The sequence below is a fragment of the Drosophila montana genome, unplaced genomic scaffold (assembly GCF_035044405.1).
Source record: "Drosophila montana isolate Dmon_TW-CO22-7 unplaced genomic scaffold, ASM3504440v1 contig_3213_1, whole genome shotgun sequence".
Lineage (NCBI taxonomy): Eukaryota > Metazoa > Arthropoda > Insecta > Diptera > Drosophilidae > Drosophila > Drosophila montana.
Genome location: NW_026998093.1, coordinates 919,980 through 946,210, shown reverse-complemented (window position 1 = coordinate 946,210; position 26,231 = coordinate 919,980). Strand labels below are relative to the sequence as shown.

Below are 26,231 nucleotides of genomic sequence, written 5' to 3'. Positions count from 1 at the left end.
TCATAAGAATCGCATAGTAGAGCAATAAGTAAAAATACGTTATTTTAATAAATTCCCAGCTCAGCTGGCAGAGTTTTCAGAAATGTAAAGCATACTTAGTTCGCGTTTGTTATAGTATTGTATATATACATATGCACCTACTAACAAGTATTATCCGGACATAACCAAAAGTTTTTCTTTAAATTGTCAACATTGCTTTTCCATCCGGGCAAGAAAAAAATCAAGGTGGATTCTCCGAAGTGCACCAAACACATGTTCATTAAGTTTTAACGCAAGTCTCTGAAATAAATATTAAATTTTAAATAAGATTGGAGGAAAAAAAAATTTTGTGTTAAATACAACAGTTCTTTGATTTAGGGAGCAAGAGCTATTGTTAACAGCTATTACTAACAGCTATTGCTAACAGCTTTTGTCAACAGCTATTGTTAACATCTATTTTCAACAGCTAGTGTTAACAGCTATTTTTAACAGCTTTGGTCAACAGCTGTTGCTAACAGCAGTTGTGCGCTACTTTAGTTTGGGTCCTTACAAATCTTCCATATCTCTGAAAAGTGAGAGCCTTGACTTATAAGGAGGATGTACATATATATATATATATATATATATATATGTATATATATATATATATGTATACATATATGATACAAATGTCGCTGCAGCTTGCAAGCTCTTGGCTGTCATTGCAAAGAGTTGTTGCTGTTGACGGGAACCATTTGGCTACTCTAGCGCGAATTGGGTCAGCAGGTTTGATTGTGTATATGTATGTATATAAAGTATCCATCCAATGCCACGCCCACTCGTACCCCCTCCCATCTCCCCCCTCTCTCTCTCCCTCTCTCTCTTTCTTTGTCCCTGCAACGTGCCACAGAATTTGCATAAATAAATCAAAACTCATTTACCTGCCCCACTTTTGCGCAACACCACCGTCCCACTCCCTTCCTCTCGCCCCTCTCTTGCCCGCGGGCAGACGCTTCAGTTGTCTCCCATATATATATATATGTATATTTGTTTTTGTGAGCCTTTTGCGCTTTTCCGCGCTGCAGCGAAGGAAAAACGGGTTAATTGTCAGCGGCGTAGTTGATGGCGCTTCTTTTTACATTTTGTTGTTGTTAAAAAAGAAAAATTGTATATAAAAAAGTATTGTTGGTGGCACAATTTCCGCCATTGTTGGTACCCGTAATTTTGCAATTTTGTAATTAAAGTAATTATTTGATTCGCTTTTTATTGTCGTGCCAGCTTATTGCTCTGGCAGCACACCAAAATGTTGCCCGAGCAAACGATTTATTGGAGTGGCAGCAGGATTTGCAGTCAAATTAAAAACAAGGCTTTTGGTTTCCAGCTCGTTGCGTCGTTTTATTTTATTATAATCCCTAATAACTTCTCCTAGTTTGGACTTGTCTGTAATAATATTAAGCAGAATCTATGCAAATGTCCTCCATGGTTACTTGGAAACATATCAAATGTAACATATTCTTGAACCTTGGCCTCTTGAACACAACAAATGCATCATATATGTGGATATGTGTCCTCCATGGACACATATTTATATGTAGATAGATGTACTGCAAGTTTAAGGGGTCCTCCATGGTCCCCTGGAGCCTAGTTGGATAGGTTTATTGCACCTATATGAGGTCCTCCATGGTCTCTTGAACATAACAAATGCTTAATATTAATGTGTTGATAAGTCGCCATGGTCACTTTTTCTAAGTTAATAGATTAAAATTAATAGTTATTAATTTATCCATGTTCACTTTGTTCGTCAATTGGCTAACTCATATAAACTAACTGATACATTACTTTGCTCACCTCCAACTAAACAATACTCAATGATAATATGTTAGATAATATATAATGCTAATGATAATATATTATTATAATCAATTGTCAATAATAATATCATCTAGATTTCTTGTTTAATAGCACTCCAGAGAATTCATTATCACATCGCTTTGTTTTTGGGAATTCAACTTAACTTCTAATTACTTATCAAACTGGCATCGAGGCGCAATCCGTTGATAAAGTCAAATCAACTGGTTTTTTGTAGGTCATGTCTTAAGCTCTACAAACCCACAAAAAAAAAAAAAAACAGTTCTTATCGCAGAGCAGATTATGCTGGTCAGGTTGCCAAGAGGCCTATCAAATGTTGCCACAATAACGACGGAGGGAGGGGGGGGGGGGGTGGCTAAAGGGCACAAAGTCAACATGGCATATGCCAAAAGTTCAACATGTACGAAAGTCAGTTATCACACACACACTCGCACACACACACATTCATGCAAATGCAGAGCGGCCAATTAAGCAACATGACCTAGAATATTGTAACCCAATTGTGACCCGGCCCGGCTCGGCTTAAATCACAGATGTGCTTGTGTGTGTGTGTGTGTATGTGTGTGTTTTACGTGCATGAGCATATGCAAATGTGTGTGTGCAGCATTTGCATGTGCGCTGCATGTTTAATTGGCGTAATAAATGCGTAGGCACATCACGTGCTACAGATATTTATTTATAAAGCTAAAGATTGAAGTACCTATATATATAAATGTATATGTACGTTGAGTACCGATAGGCTATCAAGGCTATAGACTGAGTTTAATCAGAGTCGGTTCAAACCCGGAACTCTCTCTAAATAAAAGCGTTTGAGGAAGACTCTGTCCTAAAGCAGAAATAACTTTGTTCCCAACCATTGCATTAATCTAACCATGTTTGGCAGATGACTATTTCAGGTGGATATCAAATTTAGCCCGTACTTTAAATGTGAAAATATCTACGATTAGCAATACTTTCAGTACAAAGGGCAAATGTTAGCTAGGAAGCTGAAATTTTCATTGTAGGGAAATTCCACCCGCATGTGTGGAAAAATTTCGAAAAACGTTTGAAAAAGGTGCCCTTTTCAAAGATCCAAATGTCCAAATTCATTTTTGGGGTGTTTCACACTTTTCGTAGAGCCCAAGCTTCCTCGGTAGAAATGCGGTTCAACGATTTTTTTGGCAAAGTTTTAGGTTTGCATATATATGTTTACACGTACATGTATGCATGTTTGTTTTGCAAATAGGCAAAAATGCATGCATGCATTCGTACATGTATGAAAACATGTCCGGATACCTACATACATGCACACATATGTACATACATACATACATACATACATGCATACATACATACATACCTACCTACATACATTCATACATGCATACATGCATACATACATACATGCATACATACATGCACACATATGTACATACATACATACATACATACATACATACATACATACATACATGCATACCAAAAAAAAAACAACCAAAAAAAACACTCTACTACTAGCTTAGCATGAAAAACTGCAGAGCCTACCTGAATTCTTGAGAATGGAAGAGAAGAGCACTTGGTAGTAATTCGTTTTATTTATTTACATACATACATGCATACATGCATACATACATACATACATACCTACCTACATACATGCATACATACATGCACACACATACATACATACATGCATACATACATGCAAACATGCATACATACATACAAAAAAAAACAACCAAAAAAAAAGCACTACACTACTAGCTTAGCATGAAAAACTGCAGAGCCTACTTGAATTCTTGAGAATCGAGGAGAAGAGCACTTGGAAGAAATTCGTTTCATTTAAATTTGCAGCACAGCGACAAATAAGCTTGGGGTACGTTTGGTATTAGAAAACACACATGCATACATACATATATACATAAATGAATACATACATGCATACACTAACACACACGCTCACACACACACATACACATATATGTATATAAAAACAAAGTAAGGTTTGCATGAAATGTGATTTGATGTTTAACTAAATTCGGGTTCACACCGTACAACAACCGAAACAACAGAGCGATTCGAACCAGCCACCTTTCTTTTTATCGCTCCGCAGTCTTTTTTCTATATCTTAAAGTAGTTCGATCTTAGTCGCAAATGCTGAGTTAGCTCAATGACAAAACTAAAGTACCCACTGGAAAGGGTATAAAAACGTATTTCGAACGAACGAATTTATCCTTGTGCTTAGCCAAACAAAGCGCTGTGCAGCCGGAAATTCATAAAAATAATAAATAGAAGCGCTACGAAATGGCATTGGATTGACTAGCTATACTATATATATATATATATGTGTACATATAGTATATATTTATATATCGGAATGTAACAATTTAGCAGGCAGCACGTGGCTGACGCTTGAGGGCTACTTTTTTTTTTTCGCCATGGTCAAGTGCAGTTGAAATTTAGTAATTACTATTTTTCTATTATACACATATTACATGTGTTTTTGAAGCTCTGATTCTCAACATTTCGTGTTTGGTTAAAACAATCACGTGCCAAAAAAAAAAAAACTGGTTGGTTCGTTTCGGCTCTGACATAACCATGAAGTCAAATGCGAGAGCTAACTAGGTGAAATGTCGATTTCATCAATGGGGACGCCACACTAAATGTGTTAGTAGTAGCTGCCACTCCCCCTCCCTTCCCTCATTACTTTTGGTTAAAGTATTTACCACTTAGCCCCTCCCCCACTTTCGAGTTGTCTTCTCTCTGTTAACTTGGCCATGTTGTTGCCCGTCGATCGCCGTTTACTCGGCTCGTCGGGCAGCTGAGCTACCCTTTTTGGCTTGCCAGACACGTCCGCATCGAATATTTTGTCAACGTCGCTATCGGACAGTGGCTCAAAGGCTTAATAGATTGGTGCTATCAGCTAGAGTCATGTCCGTAAGAGCCTCGAGGCTCCAAGGCCCGGGCCAAAGGCGTTGGCCAGTGTTTAATCGAGTGTGCAGGTGAGAGCTGCTTGCCATTACCTTAAAAGTCACTAAGTTTAGTTAAAATATCGCGTTGAGCAATACCTAAAAATAAAATAGCCCAAATCTATAGCCAATCAATGTCACAAGCTGAGAAAACACAACAAATCTGCCTTAATTATTGCTTTCGTTTTTTTCAACTCCGATATTTCACTCACTTTTACTTTGTGCATTTACTTATATAATTTTGTTAATTTCGAGACTTTTTATGCCTTGCCAAAAAAATATATACAAAATCGCGTCTAATTTATTGTTATACCCTATAGAAATTGAAGTGTGGGAAAAGAGTCTATGCATGTGAAAAAAAAAAACATATAATGCTGACATTTGCAAGCTTATTTTTGTGAACTTTAAGAGACTTAATGAGCCTAGAGAAATATCATTTGATTTTTGGTTTCTCTAAGCGAATAGCTCTAAAACATTATACAGGATACATCATAGCTGAGCATGCTCAACATTTTCCTGCTTTAAGTATAATTGAAACGTTTTTAAAAGAAGAAACAAAGTAATACCTTAACTTTGTTAAGTATTATGAACCTTAGATTCTAATTTATATCAAAGTGAAGCAAAGTTTGTTAGCCTAAACATATTTACATATACATATGTAAACACATGTATATTTACATATGCATATATCTATAAATATATAACAATAGCATACTTATCGCACAATTAGCTAGGCAACATAGTAATCGCATTGTATTTAGTAATTATGTATTCCCAATCTCCACTGGCACTTTTCCGCAGTTTCCAACCAACCAACCCACCAAAACCCGAGCAATTGCTGGCGGTTACTCTTCAAAAGGGTTTTATCATTTTCATATGTCAGGCGTCATGAATTTATGTAGACACAACTAGCCTGTAGGGCTTACATATATGCCTACTGACAGGCCGATAGGCTGCCTTGATGGAATTTGGTATAGAACCGAGATCTTTCAAGAACTCTGGATATTATAAAGCGTATACGTTTCCAATGTAGTAACTATTGATATTAAAAAGCTCATACATAGACACTCAATTTTATATGTGGAAACAGTTAGTCGAAAACTTAGTTCTTTTATGTAACTCTTTATCTTTTCTAAGATATCTTCCATATGCGAGCTTTAACTATGATTTTAATATGTTGAACTACGAGCTGCTATATCATATGCTATCAAATCGTATTCTCATATACTTGAAACCTATGTCGTGAGTCGTTAATGATAGAATACAATATGTATGCCACGATCATTGCTTGTTGTGTTAAAATTCGCAACAAGTTTAAGCTTTGAGCAAGTGGCAGACGTGAGGTTCTTGAACAGGCTAAACAAATAATTTCCTTGTGCTTTGGTTTAGGTTTAATACCTGAATCTATTAAATATGGAATATAATTTGTATATATATTATTTTATATATATATTTCTTTCATTCACTTAGCTTTATTTGCGTAACTTAACATTAGCAAACGCTGGTCTCTTGATGTGCTAAAATTCGCAACAAGTTCAAGCTTTGAACGAAAGCCAAGGTGTAGACAATATCGAGTTGATAGAACTGAGAGATCCTTGAACAGACTGAACAGATAATTTGCTGCACCTTGATGGTGTTTAAATATGGTTCTATTAAATAGGGAATATACTCTTTATCTATATTATTATGTCTTATATCTGTAAGTGTATTTCAGCTTCGTTCATTCACTAAGCTTTTTTCGTCGCACAAGCTTAAAATTAGCGATGGCCGCGCTGTGGGTCGGGGGTCTACTTCAGATTTTTATCTACTCGTTGACGGGCATTTAGCACCAACTGATAACACGATAAAAGCAAATATTAGACAAGATAAGAGTTAGCTAGTTACTCATTGTTCTATCGCATGTACCAGAGCAAAAGAAAAAAGATAGTTAACATATTTTTTTCGCGTCTCGTGTGCCAAGATAATGCGACACAAGACGGAAAAAACTACGTAGGAGATTGTAAAATCAATTTTAGTTGTTGGGAATTCTGTTTTTGGCGTGCAGCGGATGATGCATGTCCCAAGTGCTTGCCTTCAACTTAAAGACTGACTAAAAGGGTATCTTGTTTTTCTATTTGTGCAAATGTATGTCAGAGGTATATAGTCCGGAGAAGCTTTCTTCATATATGTGTATATATAAAAATTTGTTGACTGGGACAACTGAGTCGATTTAGGCATAACAGAGGCTCTCTGATTCTTTAACTACAGAACGAGTTTATCTCCCTATATCCCTATGTCTGCTTCCATTTGTATAATTTATAAATAAATATAAATCGGAGACATGGTTTTTTGAGCTTAATTCGATCATAATTCAACAATTGAGAGCTAAACTTGTTTTTCTGCCCAACATTGGAAAGACCCCAAATTTCTTAGAGTAGAACCTTGCTCTTTGGCATATACACCCCTTTGGGTGCCAGATATGAGCGCTGAAATTATAAGAATTATAAGGATATTATAAGGATCGAACTTTAACCAGCCAAGTTAGTAGGAAATATCTACATATAATAAGGGGCAACTGGAAGAAACTGCCATCGTATAAGTTCTCAGCTTGCGGCGTGTGTTTGTTCGTGTATAGAGGGAAGCTAGAGTGTACAGGGTATCTCCCAGTCGGCTACTCCCGGCTAGAGCCCACTTTTACTTGCTTTGTTTGGTTGCTTAGTCAACGGCTGATCGCAAAAATGGGAGTATACAAATTGTTTTCTTAGCTACCAGCACAAAAACAACAAGCTGCTGCTCCAACCCTTACCACCCTCACCCCCCTTTTTCAGCCCACATCCAACCGCCCCCGCCCCGCCCCACTCAGAGTTACCCTGCCGCTTGACGACAAGTTTATTGTCGTCTGTGCGCGCGGCTCTTTGTATTTCGTTCGTTTCAGTTGAAATTGTATTGTATAATTTGTATATGTTTACACAAAAAAAAAAAAAAAACTGCTGCTGCTGCTGCTGCTGCAACGCCAGTCGATAGCCCGCTTCTTAGTAATAATATATTATATATATACATATATCTATATATAATACAAGTGAAGCTGCCACATAACAGTCTATAAGCCACACGCAGAGGCAACGCAGCAGCGGCAGCTTCTGTGTCCCAGAAATCCTGCAACCAAATGAAGTTCTTTGCGTAAGTTTTGCTTCAAATCAATCAATCAATCAATCAGAGTCCAAAGAGCTGTCCACTGCTCCAGTCAAGCATTATAAAACAAAAACAACTCAGGAACAAGCCAAGCCCATTGGCAAAGCGCATTCATGCGTTGCCTAAATTGTTTTCCCATTTTATCTATTTTTCATTCAATCAAATCTCAGTTAAAAACTTTTCTTTTTTCTGTGTGACAATTGAATGCATTCAATTTGTTGTTTGCCAAACAAATTTGTTTACAAAAGATTTTCCGAAGAAAACAAATAGGCTATGAATTTAATCGAATTTAGAATCGAAAGGTGAATGAACGCATTGTGTGGGCGTGTTTTTTTTAAATAATTAACTATATAGTCAAAGATTATGGTGTATATTCCAAGTATATACTAATCTAGTATTGTATCTATATTAAGTATTATATATTTATCCAAACGATCTTCTACGCCTTCAAAATTGCCTGTGCAAATTTTAATGTATGTTTCCCGCTTTGTTTGCCTTCTTTCAGTTTCTCCAAGATGTCCAAATATTCGGGCAAAAAATGCCGCCTCCTCTCGATGATGTGGCTGACGGCCTTCTTCTTCTTTGTGGAAATCATAGTCGGCTATGTGACCAACTCGATGGCCCTCGTCGCGGACAGCTTTCACATGCTGGGCGATATAGCCGCCCTGGTCATATCATTCCTCTCAGTTAAGGTGCGTACTATATCTGCCTATATGCCTTTATTATAGCCTAACTAATATGTATTCTCGATCCCAACAGATGTCACCCAAAAAATGGTCTAAGAACACATTCGGCTGGGCACGCGCCGAGGTTCTGGGCGCTCTGGTCAATGCTGTGTTTCTGGTCGCGCTCTGCTTCAGCATCACAATTGAGGCTTGCAAAAGGTGAGGCACCTGTGCCCATATGTACCTGTGTATGTGTCTGTCTGTGTGTGCGTGTGTGTGTGTGTGTGTGTGTGTAGCTGCTGCTGTCGTGGTCAACGCCTTCGCACACCCAGCGCGCAATTTGAACATTTCGCCTTGTCACCGTTTCGTGTGTGTTCACATTTTCTTGAATTTGTTTTTGTTATTTATTGTTGTTGTTGTTAGTCATTCGTTTATTTTGTTATCTTTATTTTAGTTTACGTTTTTCGATATTCGCCATTTGTTATTCGCAGCGTTTCCATTTGCATGCCGCGTGCATATTTCTTGCCACTTTACGATGCGCGTTTTTATACGCCAGACGATTGTATAAACGTGCAAGCTCTTCTTCTTTGCTTTCAAATAGCTATGATTAGCGCCGTAGAGCTGGGCGCGGTAGACCCGGAATCGCCGCAATAAGATTACAAATATTATAAACCAGTTCAGTCCAATTTAGTTGCATATCATTTACACAAATCAGAACAAATTTATTGCCGTAAATCATTTGCTAACAGTATTTACTTTAGCAAATGTTCTCACTTTCCTTTATGTTGTTCTGTCAACAATAAGGTAATCCAATATATGGCACACGCTTGAGCTTATCATTAGAACTGGATATTAAATATAAACACTACGTTCAATACGTTTTTATTAGGTTCACTGGATATCTAAGCATACAAATGTTAAAACATTAATTATCTAGACTTACCTCATATTAAACTGTCCTCAATCGATTTACTTTTTAATAAAAACAACAGCACGCCATTTGCTAACAGTTGTCGGCTTAACATAGCTGAAATCTGCTATTGCCTAATTAAATGTTATTCCACTCACCAAGACCTGCGGATTAACATTTTAATATAAAAAAACAGCACGCCATTTGCTTACAGTTTTCGGCTTAACAGAGCTTAAGTCTGTTATTGCCAAATTAAATGTTATTTTACTTACCAAAACTCAACTTACATTCCAATTTTCTCCAACAGATTCATCGAGCAGGAGCCCATACATAAACCTGAGCTGCTGCTTATTGTGGGCATACTGGGTCTGCTGGTCAATATGATTGGCCTCTGTCTCCTATATGGTGCGTATACTGTATATTAATCAACTGTCTATCAAGAATTTAATCAATTTAAATACCTTTAGAGCACGGCGGTCATCATGGACACTCGCATGGCGGTGGTCTGACGCGCAATCACAGCCGCCTCACGGAGCTGGCCAACATGGACGAGGGCGAGGATGAGCAAAACGATTATGCCTATGAGAAGCAGAAGGAGAAGCAGGTGAAGAAGTCCAGTCACGGTCACAGCCATGATCCCGGCCAGATGAACATGCGTGGCGCCTTTCTGCACGTGCTCAGCGATGCTCTGGGCAGCGTCATTGTCGTGGTCAGCGCGTTGGTCGTCTGGAAGAGCGACTGGCAGTATCGCTTGTACATTGATCCGGCTCTGTCTATTGTGCTGGTAGCACTCATCTTGCACTCTGTGTGGCCGCTGTTGCGTGAATCTGCGCTTATTCTGCTGCAAACGGTGCCCACGCACATTCAGGTGGATGCCATACAGAAGCGTCTCCTGGAGAAGGTCGACGGCGTGCTGGCCGTGCACGAGTTTCATGTCTGGCAATTGGCCGGCGATCGCATCATCGCCTCCGCGCACATACGGTAGGGTGGACGCAGTCGACAGCATCATTGATGGCCTCTATAAAATAATATTCTTATCATTTGCCGCAGTTGTCGCAACTTGTCGGAGTATATGAAGATAGCCGAGAAGGTCAAGGAGTTCTTCCACAATGAGGGCATACACTCGACTACCATACAGCCGGAGTTCAGTGAGATTGAGGGCTGCAATATGTCCGATGGCACCTCGAGCATTAACATGAGCGGCTCCGATTGCTGTGCCCTCGACTGCCCCACCACGGACGAGGGCTGCGTGAAGGCCACCTGCTGCCAAAACAACAACAAATTGGTAATTGGATATTAACTTGACTTTTGCTGCAGCATTATTAACTTTAATCCCTTACAGAATCAACTGCCCTCGCCGACCAATTCGCCGTACATGTGCCGCCAACGCAATGCGGCACGCCAGGCTGGCGATGTTGAGGCCGGCTCGCTGCTAGAAGCCGCCGCCGCCGCCGCCAGTGGCAACCAAGCGATAAGCAATGGCAGCGCTGTCACAGGATCTGCGGAGCCAACGCCAAAGAATGAAATAGTCTGACAACAGCAACAGCAGCGGCAGCCAGCACAACAACATCAAGTACACTTTGCCACAAGCCCAACCACATCCACACGTGATATATTTTACGAGCCAAACAGTCAAGCAACTTCCAGAGTCATCGCGGCCAGCGATGCCAGTCCAAGTCTCTCGCTAACCGCACAACGACGCCGCGAACTGCAGCTGCGCGCCGAGCAGCATTGCCATGAGCAGGTGAAGCTCAGCGGCGGCGCCTGCACGCGCAACGGGGATGAGGTGGCGCTTTAAACCTGAAAAGGAGGACGGAGACTGTCGTGTTGGGCTTTTTTCTTATATATATATAACACGCATTCTTCTTGGCAACTTAAACTGTTCTTTAGTAGAATTTACATATAGGGCCATTAGATTTGAGGCGTGGCCAAGTGCAGGTTCTGAGCGATGTTGTTATTGCGCGAGTCTAGTTTAAAACAAAATATCGAGCGTGTCTGTGTTTTTGTGAAGCCCCACCCACCCCACCACTGCACAGACACAACCCACACAGCGTATTTCATTTGATTTTCTGTGCTAGCTTAATTCAATTCAAAAAATCTTTAGACTTAGAGCCGCGAAAAACATGCAGTTGAAATGTCATTCGTATAATAAATGATTATATGGGATGTTGATAGCGTTAACAAGAAAAACAAAAAACATATATAATAACACAAAAAATAGTTAATTTTAGCATTAAGTCCAAAGCAACATTAACAACAATTAAGCATATGTACGTTTTTTACATTTTGAAGAAGTTTATACATGAAACGAAAACAACAAAATATATATTGTATTTAGTAGTTATATATATATAGTTAATGATCAAAGACAGTGGCCGTTGGGCGCGTTTAGTGCGAATGTTTAGCGAAAAGTTGATAGAATTACAAATACCTAGTGTATTATCATATGCAAATTCGATGAAAGGAAAATAAAATAAAACAAAAATACATACTGTTTATGTACGCAAGCTTTAGGCATTAGTTTCTTATTCTTAGTAGTTTTATTATAATGCTAAATGTAAAAAGGTTTTTACTGCAATGGCAATTAAGACTTCATTTAATTTAAGCGATTTTCAACTTTGTCATTAATTCGATAAATGCTGTATTATTTTATGATTGTTCCAATTTGTCTGCGTTTATGTTTGTATATATGCCTACATCAAACATAACTATTATAATTAAATGATACAAATGAAAACCAATACAAATTATTTTATTTTCGGTCGATAGCTTTATTATTATAGCCTTGCGAAAGCCCTTCTAGTTTGATTGTGCATCTAAACTTCATTTGTAAATAGAAATTTAATTTTTTTTTTTATTCTTCGAGGTTTAATAAATTTATTTTAATACAAAAATGGATTTTATTTACAGTGGAAATGTCTCTATGTACAATTTGAATTAAATGTGAATTTGAAATTAAAAAAAAAAATGTACATTAATTAGAAAGGCTCTTTACATGGAATGTGGACTCAGCTATGAGTGTGATAAATATTTAAATTAAGCGTGAAGATATATGTTTAGTGCTCTGGCTCGTGCTCCCCGTCATCGATGCATTGCATCTCTGAGAAGCGTAGCTGGCGCTATAAATTCTCGTCTAGATTCTGTTCGGTGTTCTCCTCAACAATTGCCTCGTCCCAGGGACCGTGAATGTTGAACTTGTGGCGCTGATGCCTCACAAATATAAACGGGCAGACAAAGTTGATGAAGAGCGTGCTGCAGGCATATAGATACAGCACCGGCCGTGATATATTATATAGCGCCGTGCAGCATATGATAAATATGGGCACCATGCACAGCGGGTGCCATGTGGCTGCTATCATTATGGGGTACAGCACAAAGAAGATCGCCGCCTCGACGAGCAGAACAAAGGCGTGATACGACGTGGACAGTCGCGAGGCCAGACAGATGGCGCCGAATATGGCCGCATTCAGCGATATGGCCTTGGAGACCATGGCCACATCTAGGCCGTAGTCGGAGAACATCAGATTGAAGAGCATCATAAAGAAAGTCGTCATATATATGGTGTCCGTGCTAATGGCCTGGGTCAATGTGTGCAGCATGGGTGAAAAGATGTAGCCAAAGAGCAGCACCGTGACCAGCGTCTTGGAATCCTCTCCCAATAGCTTCATGCTGAGCCTGCTGCCGCGATAGAACAAATACCCGATGCCAGTAATGATGCACGTGGGCACCAATATACTAGTGGGTGCGACACTTTCGACCAGCATCATATGGTAGAGTATCAGAAATCCGGTTATGCACGAGATTTGATTGTTTAGCACAGTTATGCCGGCAACAGCCTCGCCGAAAGTGTACAGGCGCACGTGAAGATTTGTGCGCAAGTCTTTTAGGAAACTCACATCCGTATAGTTATCCGGATACTCGCGGTTTGAATAGAGATTCTTGACCCAAGGCTTTCGTTTACCGTACGTGGTTTTTGCCATTTTTTATTCGGTACCAAAAACATTGACAAACGGTTTGTTTACAACCAAACAGCTGATACAGTTATCGATATCAGGTGCAGCTTCCATTTTGTTATCGTGCTATCGATAACATAAAGGCGCGTAGTCAAGTTCAAATATGAGAGTCATTCTATTTGTTAGAATGCGTTATTTTATTTTTGCTTAAGAGTTAGTTGTATAAAGGCTCAGTTATTAAAGTTAGGAAGGCAAAAGCGCCCTTGGCTAGTATTGTAGACTTTCAGTTAAAATCAGTTAGAATCCATCCAGGATTAGTTAAGAAAAACGCTTAAAAAGGCATCCGTCAAAAAATTGGGAAAATGATCCAGCAACATTGCCTTAATATTGTGAGTCCAACAGTTGATTAGGGACATTCGTCAGGTTATAAAAATGGGCTCTAAGCAAGGCCACTGTCAACAACAAAAGATTCCTATAAATTAGAAAAATATCGAATTTACGACCAGCCGCCCGTCAGCTTGTGAAAGAGTTCCTCGTTCAGCGTCTGATTGTTATCCTTTGAGCGCATGGACATAAAAATGTAGCCGCCTATAAACTCGTGGACCACCTTACAGTCGGCGGAGTGGCAAGAGAAGACAACATTCTCGTCATTAAACTGTATCATCATGCACTTTATGCCCCAATTGACATTCCAGGCCTTCATGCTGTTGTAGCGCCAGGTCTTGATGTGATCTCCAGTGCTCAGGTCCATGCGCATAATGCGATTGTGAGCCACGCCCAGCAGCTCCTCCTTCCGATGGCCATCGAACTTGATGATGAACAGCGAGACGCCAAAGTCGGGCAGCGATTGCCAGGCCTGTATGTACTTTAGCTTGGCTTCTAGCAGCGTCAGCTCCCGCACATTGGCATGTGCCTCCAGAATGCGCTGCACCGCCTTGCCGGACAGCTTGCGCAGCATCTTGGGTGACAGATAGTCCACAGCATCAACGTTCCGCGGATCAATGTTGACATGTACGCCGTGCACGGGTCGCTGCATCTGAAGCAGCGACAAGATGCCATCGACTTCGCTCTCGTATGTGCTGTCGGCCAGGGAGCGACCCTTGGCCGCCAACCGACAGGCGGCCAGCCACTTGGCGTACTGCTGCTCGTTCTCGCAACGCACCCAGACCTCGCTGTTTGGTCCATGATGGTCCTCGGGCGAGACCTCCAGCCGTATGGCATATTTCCCCTGCGCAAGATTCACGTCCGGTGTGACTTCGCAGCCGCGCAAATTGATGGTAATCGCGGGGGCAGTGCATCGCGAATCCTCGGCCGTCTTGTAAAGATGCAAGTGCAAGTCGCGATAAATAAAATAATATCGTTTGTAGCCTCTCAGCGTAAAACGTTGGGGCTTGAGGAAGCGCAGATAATCTGAGAGTTCCGGTATGCGTGTGATATTAACCGGATCGTGTGCATTGCTACCCTCCAGTGTGATCTGCAGCTCATTGAGCGCGGAATCGATGTCATCATCATCGTTTTCCTGACTGGACGTCTCAATACCCGAGTCAATGGCTGCCAGCGGCTGCATGTCCACCTGATGATTCACCTGAAATTGCAGGGCGGCAAACATAAGCGTCTCCTCCTCGGTGCAATCCAGCTCCTCGTTCAGTATGGACCATTTGGCCTGCTCGTACAGCTGATTGATCCGCACCTGATCGTACTTGGGATTCATATCAAAGAACGTATAGTACTTGAAACGTAAGCACAGTGTATCGTATTCCCGTATGCCCTGCTCCATCAAGGACAACGAGCTGTCCAGCCAGCCGACATTGAGGCGTGCCTTCTCCACCAGCGATTTGGGTCGCAATAGGCGAGCGCGCACATCCGCACTGGGCGTATGCGGCGAGCTGGCCAAGTTCTCTTGAAAATCGCCCAGACTAGAGGAAGAGTCGTAGGTGCCGTAGCCAGTTTGGCTAGGCTTCCAGTTGCCGGGCGTATGAGGCGTGGGTGACCGCCTGCCTGCGGCATTGTGCGGCGACAGCGGCGCACAGAAGAACAGACCTGGCGCCGATGGCTTGTCCAGGCTGCCGTTGCTGCCGCCATTAAAGCCCGAATTGATGGGCACAAACGAGTTGGTATCTGGTGCCGGTTGCAGATATGTGGTGCCATCCGGTTCGGCTATGGGCACACGCTTCAGATGCGGCAGCTGGGCAAAGTTCTTCTTCAGATGCTCCGCCTCGAGCGGCTTACATAACGACAGCTCCTCCGGATAGCGTATGTCCAACTGCTTGCACAGATTCACAACAGCGCCGAACGTCTTCGCCGAGTAGTCCACGCGACAGTCTATATAGCGCAGATCCGGCAACTGGACGCGCAGCACCTTGTGCATGGGCGTAAAGTGCAGCAAGCTGTCCGCCTGCACGCCGCACTGGTCGAGGGTGGCGCGTGTGCGTGTTAGCCAAACGTTCTTGGCCGGCCAGTAGAGCGCATGATCGGACCAGTCCTTCGGATTCTCTGGATCGACCAGCTGCAGCAATATGCTGCCCAAGTGCTGATCGCCGCGCACGCGCATCGTGCGCTCCAGCGCCAGATCCGTTATGAATATTCGCAGATTCCATGAGTTTTCGCCAACGTGAATCATTGCGACACTTTCTTCTGTTCTTTTTTTCTCTTTTGCTGTTTATTGTGGATGCTGACGTCAAATGTGCCCTTAATCTGCAGCCGCTCTCCGGCTGACAGCCTCAAACGTCCTTGTGGCGGCGCCTACGTGCGTTGGGTTCGCCTACAAATGAGATGAGTTTGTGTTGCAGCTGTTTAATAATAGAGTTATTTAAACGATTTCTTTCAATTTCAACTACACACTTTAATGCGGGCACGCTACATATGTCGTAATACTTCCGGATGCGCGCAATTGCATTGATTGATTTTCACTTAAGAAACTGGAGCAATTAATGAAAATGCATTGAAATAGAAAGCGCCCAGTGTTCGCCGTTCGGTGTTCAATTGAGAGCTGTTGCCGTTCACCGCAGAACCAGTTGGCTGGTCCATGCGAACTAGATGAGCGAACCATTTTGCAAATCGCAACAAGTTGCCAGCTCCGCGCCAATCGATAGGCAAATTTTTGTTTAGCGATTAGCCAGTACCGTTACATGTGCGCCAACTGCCGTTTTTTGTTTGTCATGGCAACGGATTACAGATTTAACCAGCCCCAAGGCTAGAGTTTTCAATGATTTTGTACAAACAAACAATAAACAAACGAGAAATTCGTTACCACAGCAGCAGCCAGTCAATTTTCAGTTATAAATCGACAGCTGAACAGCCGGCAACACATACCCAATACCGACATTCGAATCCAGCATTAACAATATTTACACATAAAAAGAAAGCACGTTACAATAAATACAACTTTTCTGCGCAACAAAATAAAATAAATTGCACCCTGTGTGTGCACTTTGATGGTATCGCCACAAGTCCGCATCGACCTTTAGTGCTGAATCTCGCGTGGAATAAGAACACCATGTCGTAAGTATCCGTATCCAAGCGGTCCGCACCACATCACCATTGAGCCTCAACCCCAACCTCAACTCGCAACTCTCAGGTTGCCGGCAAAAAGCTGTGAAAGCCTTTACTCGGCTAGCTCACGCGAATCCGCCAGCCAGATCTATCAACGCAAGCAGCCGGCGCGCGGCTTGAAGGCAGCCAATGGCCTCCGTCAGCCCTCGATGGTGCCCAACAATCCCACCAGTGAAATACATCAGCGCGTAATGTCGGCGCGCAATTTGCGCGCGAAAACCTTTCAGAACCAGCTGGCCGATGCCCAGGCAGAGATATCCAATTTGGCGCATGAGAATCGCATGCTGCGCACCATGCACAAGCGCCAGTCGATGGCATTAAACAAATATGAGAATACCGGAGCAGAGCTGCCGCAGCTATTGCATTCGCATGCCGAGGAGCTGCGCGTCTGGCAGACCAAACATCGCAACGTGCAAGCCGCCAACAAGGAGCTGGAGGCGAAGCTCAAGCAAAAGGAGGCACAGATTCTAACGCTAAGCGACCAGAACAGACACTTTAGCCAGCTCATCAGGGACAAGTAAGTGTTTATTGAGCTAAAGAGAATCGTTGGAACTAATATGTTGCTTTGCAGAAACCTGGACGAGCGCCAAAAGCTGCAGGATAAGCTGCGCTCATTGGAACAGCGCCTGCAAGAGAAAGATAACGATATGAAGCTAATGTCACGCAAGGTGCAGCTGGAATCAAAGAACTTCCGTCAGCAGCTGCTCAACGAACAGAAGAAATGCAAGGAGGTCATGCTGAAGCTGGAGAAGGCCAGGCTCGAAATTAGCGGCTATCGCAAGCTGGAGGAGTTCACAGTTAGTCCGAAATAAACATCTACTTATTTAACTTTATTATATGCTCGCAACTGCAGGTTGACAAGGCTAATCCCTTGGCCACTGGTCGTCGCACCAAGCTGACTGCCGTCGAGGATTCGGACAAAATTGAGAAACTGGAAAAGTCACTGGAAATGCTGGACAAGGCCATTGAGAAGAACAACCAAAGTGAATTTAATGCGCTGACTGACGTTCTGGAGACCGATTCAAATTTTGACTTTGAGAAGGATGATGCCGATGAGGAGAAGAACCTTGCCCAAGTGCCGGATGCTCAGGATAAGGACAAGCCAACACGCGCCAAATTGACGCTGCCACCGGCCACCACCCTGCCCAAGCCGTTGGCCAACAATTCAAGCAATCCGTCCCGTCTCAGCCAAATGATAAATCCGTCTAAGCCCAAGCCCAATCCTCGCCTGCGCAGCGGTGCTGGCGGCAGTGTATCCACTCTTGCGAGCAGCAATGCGCGGAGCAGTCTGACAAGTAAGCGCCGGGATAACGATATAAGTGCCAAGCACACTGCAGCAGCCGATGCGGCTGCCGATAAACTGGAGGCACTAACAAAAACACTGGAATATGACTTCGAAGAAGATTCCGAGCATGAAGAAGAGGATGAGGAAGATGGCGATGCCAAAAAGTACGGAAACATGGACCAAGAAGATTATGGAACCGAAGAGGAGGAGTCTCCAACTGATGAATATGCCCCCTACTTGGATACAAAATGTGAACTGGCTGAGATGCTCGAGATGGAGGAGTATGAAGATGACGAGGACGACGAAGAATCACCAAAGCCCCCAACCAAAGCAGGCTTGGTAACTAATTAAATGACCTCTTAAGTAGCCATTAACTATATAGTAACTATTCCATTAACACAGCAAAAGGGTAATTTGCGTGCGCCCAGCATGAAGGAGAATGTGTCTGGCTTGCGAAAGCTAATCTCTGATGACTACAAGGAACGCGAGAGCTTCTTGGACATACATTGTCGCCCGAACTCGGGCAGCAACATGCGCGATGATCCCGCCAAGAAGAAGCGGAGCAGCATCTCCTCGACAGGCGCCTCTGGAGCTTCCGGTGGTGGCCAAATGGTTGCCAGTCGCAAGCATGCACTGCTCGCCGCGCTCAAGGTCATCGATGACAACAAGGATGAGGACTAGTTTCAGTTTTTCTTTTTCTAGACTGCGTTAAGTTATATTTTTTAATTGATTCCAAGTAAAGAGCTCTGCAAAGCGCGGCAGCCGTAGCATGTGCAGCAATTGCTGGACAAGTGCTGGTCCATATGGATGGCGTGCCCATTTGTGCCAGGATTTGGTTCAGTGCGTGTTGCACCTGCTCCAGCGCCGTAGAGCAAGTAAAAGCGAGTTGTGTTTAAAGCATTTTAAATTGTACAAATTTATTTTCAAGCTTATCCTATTACCTATCATTTATTGTTTCTGCCACGCATCTTGCTGATGGCCCGGGAGACCTTCTTGCGCAGCTCCTTCTGCCGTCTCATTTTGGAGGCTTCTTCGTCACGTTTTTGTGCTCGGAACTTTTGCATACGCTGCTTGGTTTCCTTGCGTTCGCGTTGGCGCTTATCCTTGTAGTTGGTCTCGATCATCTTCATCATTTTGGCCACCTTCTGCTCGTAGGGCGAGTTGATAACGGCAACGCGTTCGAGCGCTTGCCTAGGATTCTCTGGCGCCAGCTTGGGCTTATCCTTATAGGGTAGCGCACGCTGCAGTGCCTTGGGTATGACCAGCGGGCGGAAGATCTTCGGTTTGCGTACAATATCTGTATACATGCTATCCGGCTGTGCCTCGTTCTGGAGTGCTCGCTCCCGCTTCAACTGGCCCAGAGTCTTCATGCCCTGCCACTGGCTCTTCTGCTCTGGTGGCAGCAGTAGCGATGTGATGGGAGCATAGAAACGTGGCACATCCACACGGAACCAGGTACGACAGAAGACAATATCGCTCAGCAGAATCTTGTCCTCGAATGTTGCACGATAGGAGCCCTCGGGCGTGTGATGCGCCTTCTTGATTTGGCCGCGTATGCCGGATACGGTCTTGATTTTGGCGCCCTCGAATTTGGCCACCTCCAAGGATGAGGTGAACATGTCCTTAATGAACGCCGTGTTCTTGTAGATCTTGAATGGATGTCCCACGAGCTTAAGCTTTTTCATGATCTGCGACGATTTGTCCAGTTCGGTAACGCAGCCTGTGGCGGCAATGCGAAAGCCCAAACGCTTCATTTCCTCCTGATCCTGGCGCACCGTTTGCAGCGCCAAGAAGCCAGTATTCTGCGGCGTTATTGGACCCCAAAAGGTCATGCTGCAGGTCACATGATTGGGCGTATATTTCAGATAACGATGCCTCAGGTTATCCTCCACTTTGGCATAAATGGCGACCGTTTGGAAGCGACGCCAGCCCATTGAAACGATAAGAGGATCGCCCGTTTTGAGGATCTTCTTGTACCAACGATGCTTCTTAACCTTGCAGTTGACATAGCCCACATTCTCCTCGGTCATGTTGAGTGCTCCCACCAGCACAGGATAACTGGCATCGAAATTCTCCACAAACTCCGCAGGTATTGTTTTAAAGCCCAGGCGCACATATAGGCCGGCGCGGTAGCCTTCGATTTGAATACGCAGTTCGTTGTCCAGTTGTGCGAATTCACTTTTGTTCAGCTCGCTTTGCTTCTGCGCCTCTGCCTTGAGGTCCTCGTAGAAGGAATGATCGCCAGTGATGCGGCCGCCATCGTCTCCAGCCTTCTCTCCGCTGTTGTCGTACTCTGCATCGAATTTGGCCTTCAGCTTTAGCTTCTTGGCCATCAGCTCGGTTTTTGTCAGATTCTCCTCCTCCACGCGAGTCATTTTACGTTTGGCAGCCGTAGCAGCTGGAGCAGCTGCCTCATTATCGTTTGGCTCATCCTCAGCGATCGCTGCTTTCGGCTTGCCGCTGTGCTGCTCACCCGTCTCCAGATCCTCAAAGTCGCCGTACACCTCACTATCCGCATCGCTCATGTCATCCAGCTTGAGCAAATTTTCGGCATCCTCCGAAGCTTTCCATTTACCAGTCACAAAGCAGTTCTTAATTAGCTCCTTGTTTGAGTCGGATAGCCAGTCTCGGGTAGCATCTGAGGCGGGAAAAGTTATAATCTAGTCTAGTCTAGCCTAGCTTAAAATATTTGCCACACTTACCGCTTTGATACTCGAAGAAGCAGCGCTCATCCTTGTCGCGTATGTCCTTATCCTTCTGCAGTTCGGTTTGCTTTTTGGTGGCCACGCGAAACAGACCGCCCAACTCCTCCTCAGAATCGTCGGCGTTCTCTTGCTGCTGCCTGTTGACTTCGCCCTGATTGTATACTCCATAAACCAGACGCATCAGATTGCGCGACTCCGAGTGGCGTTGCAAAAAAGCATCGCGGGCCTTTTGCGCCATATTTGTTTTCCAGCTCATGTTGCTGGCCAGGATGCGTGCTTCATCATGTTCGTCGTCGGAGCCATCGCTGGGTGCCGTGGCTCCTTTGACATCTGCCAAACTTTGATACTCCTCGTCGCCAGAGGACGCATCGTCACTAACCTGTTCCATCTGCTCGTCCTCGTCGCTGTTTTCGTCACGCCAATCATCGGCCGCAAATTCGTCAGGCTGGTCTTCATCGCCGGAGGCTGCGTCCAGCCCCGAATCATCTGCATCGTTGTCATCTTCCTGATCTGACTCAGCCTCGGCCTCGGCTTCATCTTCGCTTTTGAAATCTTTGGACTTAATAGGCGCACTGTCTGAAAAGAGCCGGAATTCCTGCTGTTCAATCTGCTCATCCATGGTGGTTTTCTTGTCTATCAGCTTGTTGACTAGCGCCTCCTGCTCCGTGGCCTCGGCCGTCTTTTGCTTGTGCGAGTGTGATCCTTGGAGTTCAATGTAGACCGCATCCTTGTCGTATACAATGCCACCCACACCCGACATGGGTGCATAGAGTAGACGCTCCTTTTCCAACAGGCTACGCTTCTTCTCTGTGCCCGGCAGTGGACACGGATCAGGTATGAGGCTCAGCTCGTCGATGCGTGCGTCGCCCAGGCCAGCAATGTGCACCATGTGCTCCTGCTTGAGCGGCACACCGCGCACATAGCCATATAGGACAACTTCCCGATCGCATTTGGGGTTGCGGCGCACCGTGTCCGTGTTGGTTATATCCTCCACACGATCCACCAGAAGGTAGCTGTGCGCACCGCGCCACTGTAGTGGCCGGAATTTCATGACAGATATAAACCGACCCAGATTCTTGATCTCATTGCGCAAATACTCGCCATGCAGAAGACCCGACAGATAGAAGAGCTTGGCGCCGTCGTAGACCTCCGTCCAGAAGCGATGCTTTAGCTCCTTTTTCCGTTTACGCAGCTGTTTGGGATTCTTGATCATGTCCAGATGCGTCAGCACACCCATAATCTTGGGCATGCCGTGCACCTGGCAAATATTGAGGAACTCGAAAATCTCCATTTCAAAGCCATAGCTGGCATCACAGAGCAGCAGCACCAGATCCGCGCACTTGGCCACATCGATCATGGAGTTGATGTCATTGTTGCACTCCAGCAAGGTAATGCGGCGCTTCTTTGAGGTGACTATGGTGATCGGACCACGTATGTCCGTAACATTGGTGCGCGTGAAGCTCTTGATCAGATTCTTGATGAGCGTTGTTTTGCCCACTTTGGGTGGGCCCACAATGGCAATCAGCACAGGTGGCGGCTCATCGGGTGTCTGGTCGACGACGGGTATGTGCTGCTTCTTGGCCGTTAGATCCTCTTTGCGTCGGAAATTGCGCTCCGCACGTTGGGCCGAGTTGATGGCAAACGCTTTTGGATTACGTTGGCGCGCAGTCAGCTCAGGTTCCTTTTGATTGGCGTCCTTTTTGGCCTTTACCTTCTTCTTGTCCGCCTTGACGCCAGACTGGCGTGCGCGGTGCTGTTTGCGCTTGTCCTGGCCAGCATCATCGGCCATTATTTAAAACAAAATAAAGTAAAATTCCGCAACTGTTTATTTTGCACGTGCTAGCGGCGAAGTGAAACAGTTTGGTATTTTAATACCAAGCTAGACATAGGGATTTGACATTTTAGTTTTAAAAAGAATTTCGGTCACACTGTCGGTGCATTTTAGTTTTGCGGCCCAAACGGTCACACTGTGCTGCGAAGCAGTTTTTTCGCATTATTCATTTTTAGTTAAACTTGCAAAATGCTTTTGCGTTTTAGCAAAGTGAAAACCTATTAAATAGGCCCGACTTACTGGCACACGCATACACGTCCTTTGTACGCCAAACGCCTAGTAACACTGACAGAGCGCTGTCAAAAAATATAAAAGCTCAATACTCGCCCTGGCACTGGCAAGAAGCAGCACCAGCAGCAAAGGCGGCGCGTAGTAAAAAAATTTTCTTTTAGGGAGCCAAACAGAAGAAGCGACGGCAGGGTTCAGGTAAATGTTAATTAAGTGTAAAGCAATGCAAAATGTTTGCCAACTGTAAATGCAAACTTTTCAATTAAAATGACGAGCAACGCCCGAAACGGCAACGTTTTTGTCGGCAGCTGTTGAAGGGGTCTGGCGTTGTGCAGAGGGGCGTACGTAGGGGCGCCCGCCTGCTTCTGGGGTGGGTGGCACTGGCCGTTCAGATTCCCTGGAGCCGCCTTCAGCGCGAGATGTCTGTTCTATTCAATGCCACTCTGGCTGACCTTGTGCTGCTATCGATTTCTGAAATTGCATAAAAAAGCCCAAAAAAAAAGTGAAAATGAAAATAAAATAAAAAAAAATCAGACAGCAGAGGCAAAAATCAAGTGAACTGCACACAAGTGAAGGTTAAACAATTTTCTATGGCACGGACGCTGTTCTTTGTTTGCTGCGCTGCGCGACAACAATAAGAATAACGACAACAACAACAACGAAATATGCAAGAAATAAAATAACAACTGCGATCAGAGTCCCAGAAGCGCATACATTATTCTTTTGTTGTTTTGCGCTGTTTTCCCTTTTATTTTTCTTTATTGAATTTCAAGCGAAAGCAAATTCGAGAAATTCGTTTTAATTGCCAGCGTCGCATTGCGACTGTTTTCTCTTTCCCTGCAGCTATGGAGAGTCCTTGTGAGTCGGAAAGCTCCCTGGATGGTGGCACAATGCTGCCACCGAGTCCAGTATCCCGGGAGCAGCTACAGAAGCGCATCGAGTCGCTGACACAGCAAAATAAGTGAGTGAGCCCAAAGGGGCTGCATTGTTCCAGAAACTTCTGAAACTTATTTTAATGCTATTTTTCGCAGAGTTCTAAAAGCTGAGCTGGACACGTCCAAGACAAAATGCAAGGTGGTGCAGGAGGAGAATCGCTTTTTGAAACAGGCATCTGTTATAATCGTGAGTACTGAATATAGACACGTGTGCGCCATCTGTAACCAAATGATTTCCATTGACAGCAAGCCAAGGCGGAACAGGAGGAAGAGTACATTTCCAACACGTTGTTGAAGAAAATCCAAGCACTTAAAAAGGAAAAGGAGACGCTGGCGCATCACTACGAGCGCGAAGAAGAGTGCCTCACGAACGACTTGTCGCGCAAGCTGGACCAGCTGCGCCAGGAGAAGTGCAAACTGGAGCAGACGTTGGAGCAGGAGCAGGAGTGCTTGGTGAACAAGCTGATGCGCAAAATCGAGAAACTGCAAGCAGAAACAGATAACAAGCAGACCAATCTCGAGCAGCTGCGTCGCGAAATGGTTGAGCTGGAGAACACACTCGAACAGGAACAGGAGGCGCTGGTCAACAAACTGTGGAAGCGCATGGACAAGTTGGAGACGGAGAAGCGCTCACTGCAAATAAAACTTGATCAGCCGGTCTCTGATCCGACAACGCCACGTGATATCACCAATAATGCCAATGGCGACACCGCCACTAATCTGAGCGCACACATCCAGACGTTGCGCTCCGAGGTGCTGCGTCTGCGCGCCAATCTCGCTACCGCCCAAAAGGAGGAGAAGTCCATCAGGGAGGAGAACGCCAGGCTGCAGCGCAAACTCAAACAGGAGGTGGAACGACGTGAGGCTCTATGCCGCCATCTCTCCGAATCGGAGTCGTCGCTAGAAATGGACGAGGAGCGCTTTTACAATGAGAATCTTATGGCTGGCGGGCCGACCGCTGCTGCAGCTGTAAATGCTCAACGACAGCGCACCATTAGCAGTCCCGTTTCGCACAGTCCCTCAAGCAGTCGTCCTCTTAGTCCCGGAACGGCCGGACAGAACCGTTGCTATGCCTGCGGGCAACTTGTGGTAAGCACAATTACATTGTGAAATCCGGACAAGCAAATTAACGAAATATTTAAACTTTTTAGAATCGTCGCGCCAGCGAGCGCTTCATCAAGCCAGCACTGCCTACGCCCATGCTGGGCCTTAACACTTCCGCACCGAATGTGTTAACCACCGCAAATCCATTGATGGCCACCGGATCCGCTGGCATCTATGGCGGCAACGCAACTGGCGCTGGCGCTGGTGCTGGTACTGGCGTTGGTGGTGGTGGTGGTGTTGGCGGTGGTATGGGTGGCTTTCTATCGAATCTTAGCAGCGAACGACTGAGCTTAGGTGGTGGATTAACGCAGGGATCGGCACATAATGCCGGCGGCGGTGCGGGCACTTTCGTTGCCGGCGGCATATTATCGTTGAATAACCAGTTAACGGGCACACCCAGCAGCGCCTCGTCCTCGTCGTCCAACTTGATGATGAACAATTCGTCCAGCGGTAATTTGGTCAACAGCAGCAGCAACTCATCCCTTTCGGCTTTTACGCCCACTAATCAACCAAGTGGTGCGGCCACGGCGTTTATACAGCCGGCCAGCCCCATGGATACTTCCACTTGCAAGGAATAGTCGGCTCCGTGGCCAACATATTTTCTCTCCCTCGCTCCACACTCACACACAACACACACCACACACACCACACACACGTACACTTACACACGCATACTTACACATACAGGCACGCAAGCAAGCAACCAGTTTAACAAAAGTATAAAACACTAAAACCATAATGTAAGCTTCTCTCTATGGAGCGGCTCAAAGTCGCATCATTTATTTCTATTTGATATCAAAATCTCTTATAGTTATTGCGACAAACGTAAACACTTTCAATTATCTACGGTATTCCTACACATCGGTGGTGGCAGGAATTACAAATACTTAGCATTAATGTCTAAGAAGGAAATGTTTTTTTTTTTTACTTTTGATCAGTTTAACTACAAATGAAAAAAAGAAGAAAGCAACAGCATATGTAAAACCAATTTCCCACTTTTTCCTCGCATGTATGTGGGTCTAAAATTTTTTGAGTATGTTTATGTAAGTCAACAAATAAAGTTCAACAATTAAAATTTATCAAATTATAAAAGTGGCCTAACTAAATTTGTCACTTC

At 44.3% G+C, this 26,231-nt stretch overlaps 6 protein-coding genes and 1 long non-coding RNA gene across 8 annotated transcripts; 3 read left to right on the top strand and 4 right to left on the bottom strand.

Annotated features, from left to right (window-relative positions):
• Positions 1-1,326: 1,326 nt before the first annotated feature.
• On the bottom strand, positions 1,327-1,947 carry LOC135432803 (uncharacterized). Its single transcript, XR_010436969.1, has 2 exons — positions 1,807-1,947; positions 1,327-1,703 (listed from the first exon to the last, which is right to left on the bottom strand). It is a non-coding gene; the product is annotated as an uncharacterized LOC135432803 (long non-coding RNA).
• A 5,850-nt stretch (positions 1,948-7,797) lies between these two features.
• Positions 7,798-12,006, top strand: ZnT63C (zinc transporter 63C). The gene is made up of 7 exons (XM_064688615.1): positions 7,798-7,934; positions 8,452-8,638; positions 8,706-8,830; positions 9,829-9,926; positions 9,989-10,502; positions 10,572-10,806; positions 10,864-12,006. Exons 1-7 carry the CDS (start codon positions 7,921-7,923, stop codon positions 11,053-11,055), a joined length of 1,365 nt encoding a protein of 454 aa, XP_064544685.1. The 5' UTR covers positions 7,798-7,920; the 3' UTR covers positions 11,056-12,006.
• Positions 12,007-12,476: 470 nt separating this feature from the next.
• PIG-C (phosphatidylinositol glycan anchor biosynthesis class C) lies at positions 12,477-13,540 on the bottom strand. Its single transcript, XM_064688617.1, has one exon. It carries the CDS (start codon positions 13,499-13,501, stop codon positions 12,641-12,643), a length of 861 nt encoding a protein of 286 aa, XP_064544687.1. The 5' UTR covers positions 13,502-13,540; the 3' UTR covers positions 12,477-12,640.
• Positions 13,541-13,642: 102 nt separating this feature from the next.
• Positions 13,643-16,657, bottom strand: Fit2 (Fermitin 2). Of its 2 annotated transcripts, none has more exons than XM_064688610.1 (2): positions 16,316-16,657; positions 13,643-16,263 (listed from the first exon to the last, which is right to left on the bottom strand). In XM_064688610.1, the coding sequence occupies exon 2, from the start codon at positions 16,092-16,094 to the stop codon at positions 13,971-13,973; it is 2,124 nt and encodes a 707-aa protein (XP_064544680.1). In that variant the 5' UTR covers positions 16,095-16,263; positions 16,316-16,657; the 3' UTR covers positions 13,643-13,970. The 2 variants fall into 2 exon arrangements, with proteins under 2 accessions (XP_064544680.1, XP_064544679.1); XM_064688609.1 differs by having other exon boundaries at positions 13,643-16,235.
• A 99-nt stretch (positions 16,658-16,756) lies between these two features.
• On the top strand, positions 16,757-19,203 carry LOC135432783 (myosin-9). The gene is made up of 5 exons (XM_064688611.1): positions 16,757-16,975; positions 17,052-17,543; positions 17,598-17,823; positions 17,880-18,650; positions 18,714-19,203. Exons 1-5 carry the CDS (start codon positions 16,971-16,973, stop codon positions 18,990-18,992), a joined length of 1,773 nt encoding a protein of 590 aa, XP_064544681.1. The 5' UTR covers positions 16,757-16,970; the 3' UTR covers positions 18,993-19,203.
• Positions 19,198-22,874, bottom strand: LOC135432780 (ribosome biogenesis protein BMS1 homolog). Its single transcript, XM_064688608.1, has 2 exons — positions 21,014-22,874; positions 19,198-20,949 (listed from the first exon to the last, which is right to left on the bottom strand). Exons 1-2 carry the CDS (start codon positions 22,803-22,805, stop codon positions 19,256-19,258), a joined length of 3,486 nt encoding a protein of 1,161 aa, XP_064544678.1. The 5' UTR covers positions 22,806-22,874; the 3' UTR covers positions 19,198-19,255.
• Positions 22,875-22,953: 79 nt separating this feature from the next.
• Positions 22,954-26,206, top strand: LOC135432784 (coiled-coil domain-containing protein 6). Its single transcript, XM_064688612.1, has 5 exons — positions 22,954-23,273; positions 23,919-24,036; positions 24,107-24,197; positions 24,257-25,099; positions 25,162-26,206. The coding sequence occupies exons 2-5, from the start codon at positions 23,921-23,923 to the stop codon at positions 25,690-25,692; spliced, it is 1,581 nt and encodes a 526-aa protein (XP_064544682.1). The 5' UTR covers positions 22,954-23,273; positions 23,919-23,920; the 3' UTR covers positions 25,693-26,206.
• Positions 26,207-26,231: the final 25 nt, after the last annotated feature.

What these genes read in the sequence shown, in the direction of transcription:
- ZnT63C (XM_064688615.1), top strand. An exon ending in ACAATTGAGGCTTGCAAAAG is followed by an intron (nt 8,831 to 9,828) that starts GTGAGGCACCTG and finishes TTTCTCCAACAG; the next exon opens with ATTCATCGAGCAGGAGCCCA. An exon ending in ATCGCCTCCGCGCACATACG is followed by an intron (nt 10,503 to 10,571) that starts GTAGGGTGGACG and finishes CATTTGCCGCAG; the next exon opens with TTGTCGCAACTTGTCGGAGT.
- PIG-C (XM_064688617.1), bottom strand. Translation starts at nt 13,501, where the DNA reads ATGGCAAAAACCACGTACGGTAAACGAAAGCCTTGGGTCAAGAATCTC.
- Fit2 (XM_064688610.1), bottom strand. Translation starts at nt 16,094, where the DNA reads ATGATTCACGTTGGCGAAAACTCATGGAATCTGCGAATATTCATAACG.
- LOC135432783 (XM_064688611.1), top strand. An exon ending in AGCCAGCTCATCAGGGACAA is followed by an intron (nt 17,544 to 17,597) that starts GTAAGTGTTTAT and finishes GTTGCTTTGCAG; the next exon opens with AAACCTGGACGAGCGCCAAA. An exon ending in CCCCAACCAAAGCAGGCTTG is followed by an intron (nt 18,651 to 18,713) that starts GTAACTAATTAA and finishes CCATTAACACAG; the next exon opens with CAAAAGGGTAATTTGCGTGC.
- LOC135432780 (XM_064688608.1), bottom strand. Translation starts at nt 22,805, where the DNA reads ATGGCCGATGATGCTGGCCAGGACAAGCGCAAACAGCACCGCGCACGC. An exon ending in CTTCTTCGAGTATCAAAGCG is followed by an intron (nt 20,950 to 21,013) that starts GTAAGTGTGGCA and finishes TTCCCGCCTCAG; the next exon opens with ATGCTACCCGAGACTGGCTA.
- LOC135432784 (XM_064688612.1), top strand. Translation starts at nt 23,921, where the DNA reads ATGGAGAGTCCTTGTGAGTCGGAAAGCTCCCTGGATGGTGGCACAATG. An exon ending in AACAGGCATCTGTTATAATC is followed by an intron (nt 24,198 to 24,256) that starts GTGAGTACTGAA and finishes TTCCATTGACAG; the next exon opens with CAAGCCAAGGCGGAACAGGA. An exon ending in ATGCCTGCGGGCAACTTGTG is followed by an intron (nt 25,100 to 25,161) that starts GTAAGCACAATT and finishes TAAACTTTTTAG; the next exon opens with AATCGTCGCGCCAGCGAGCG.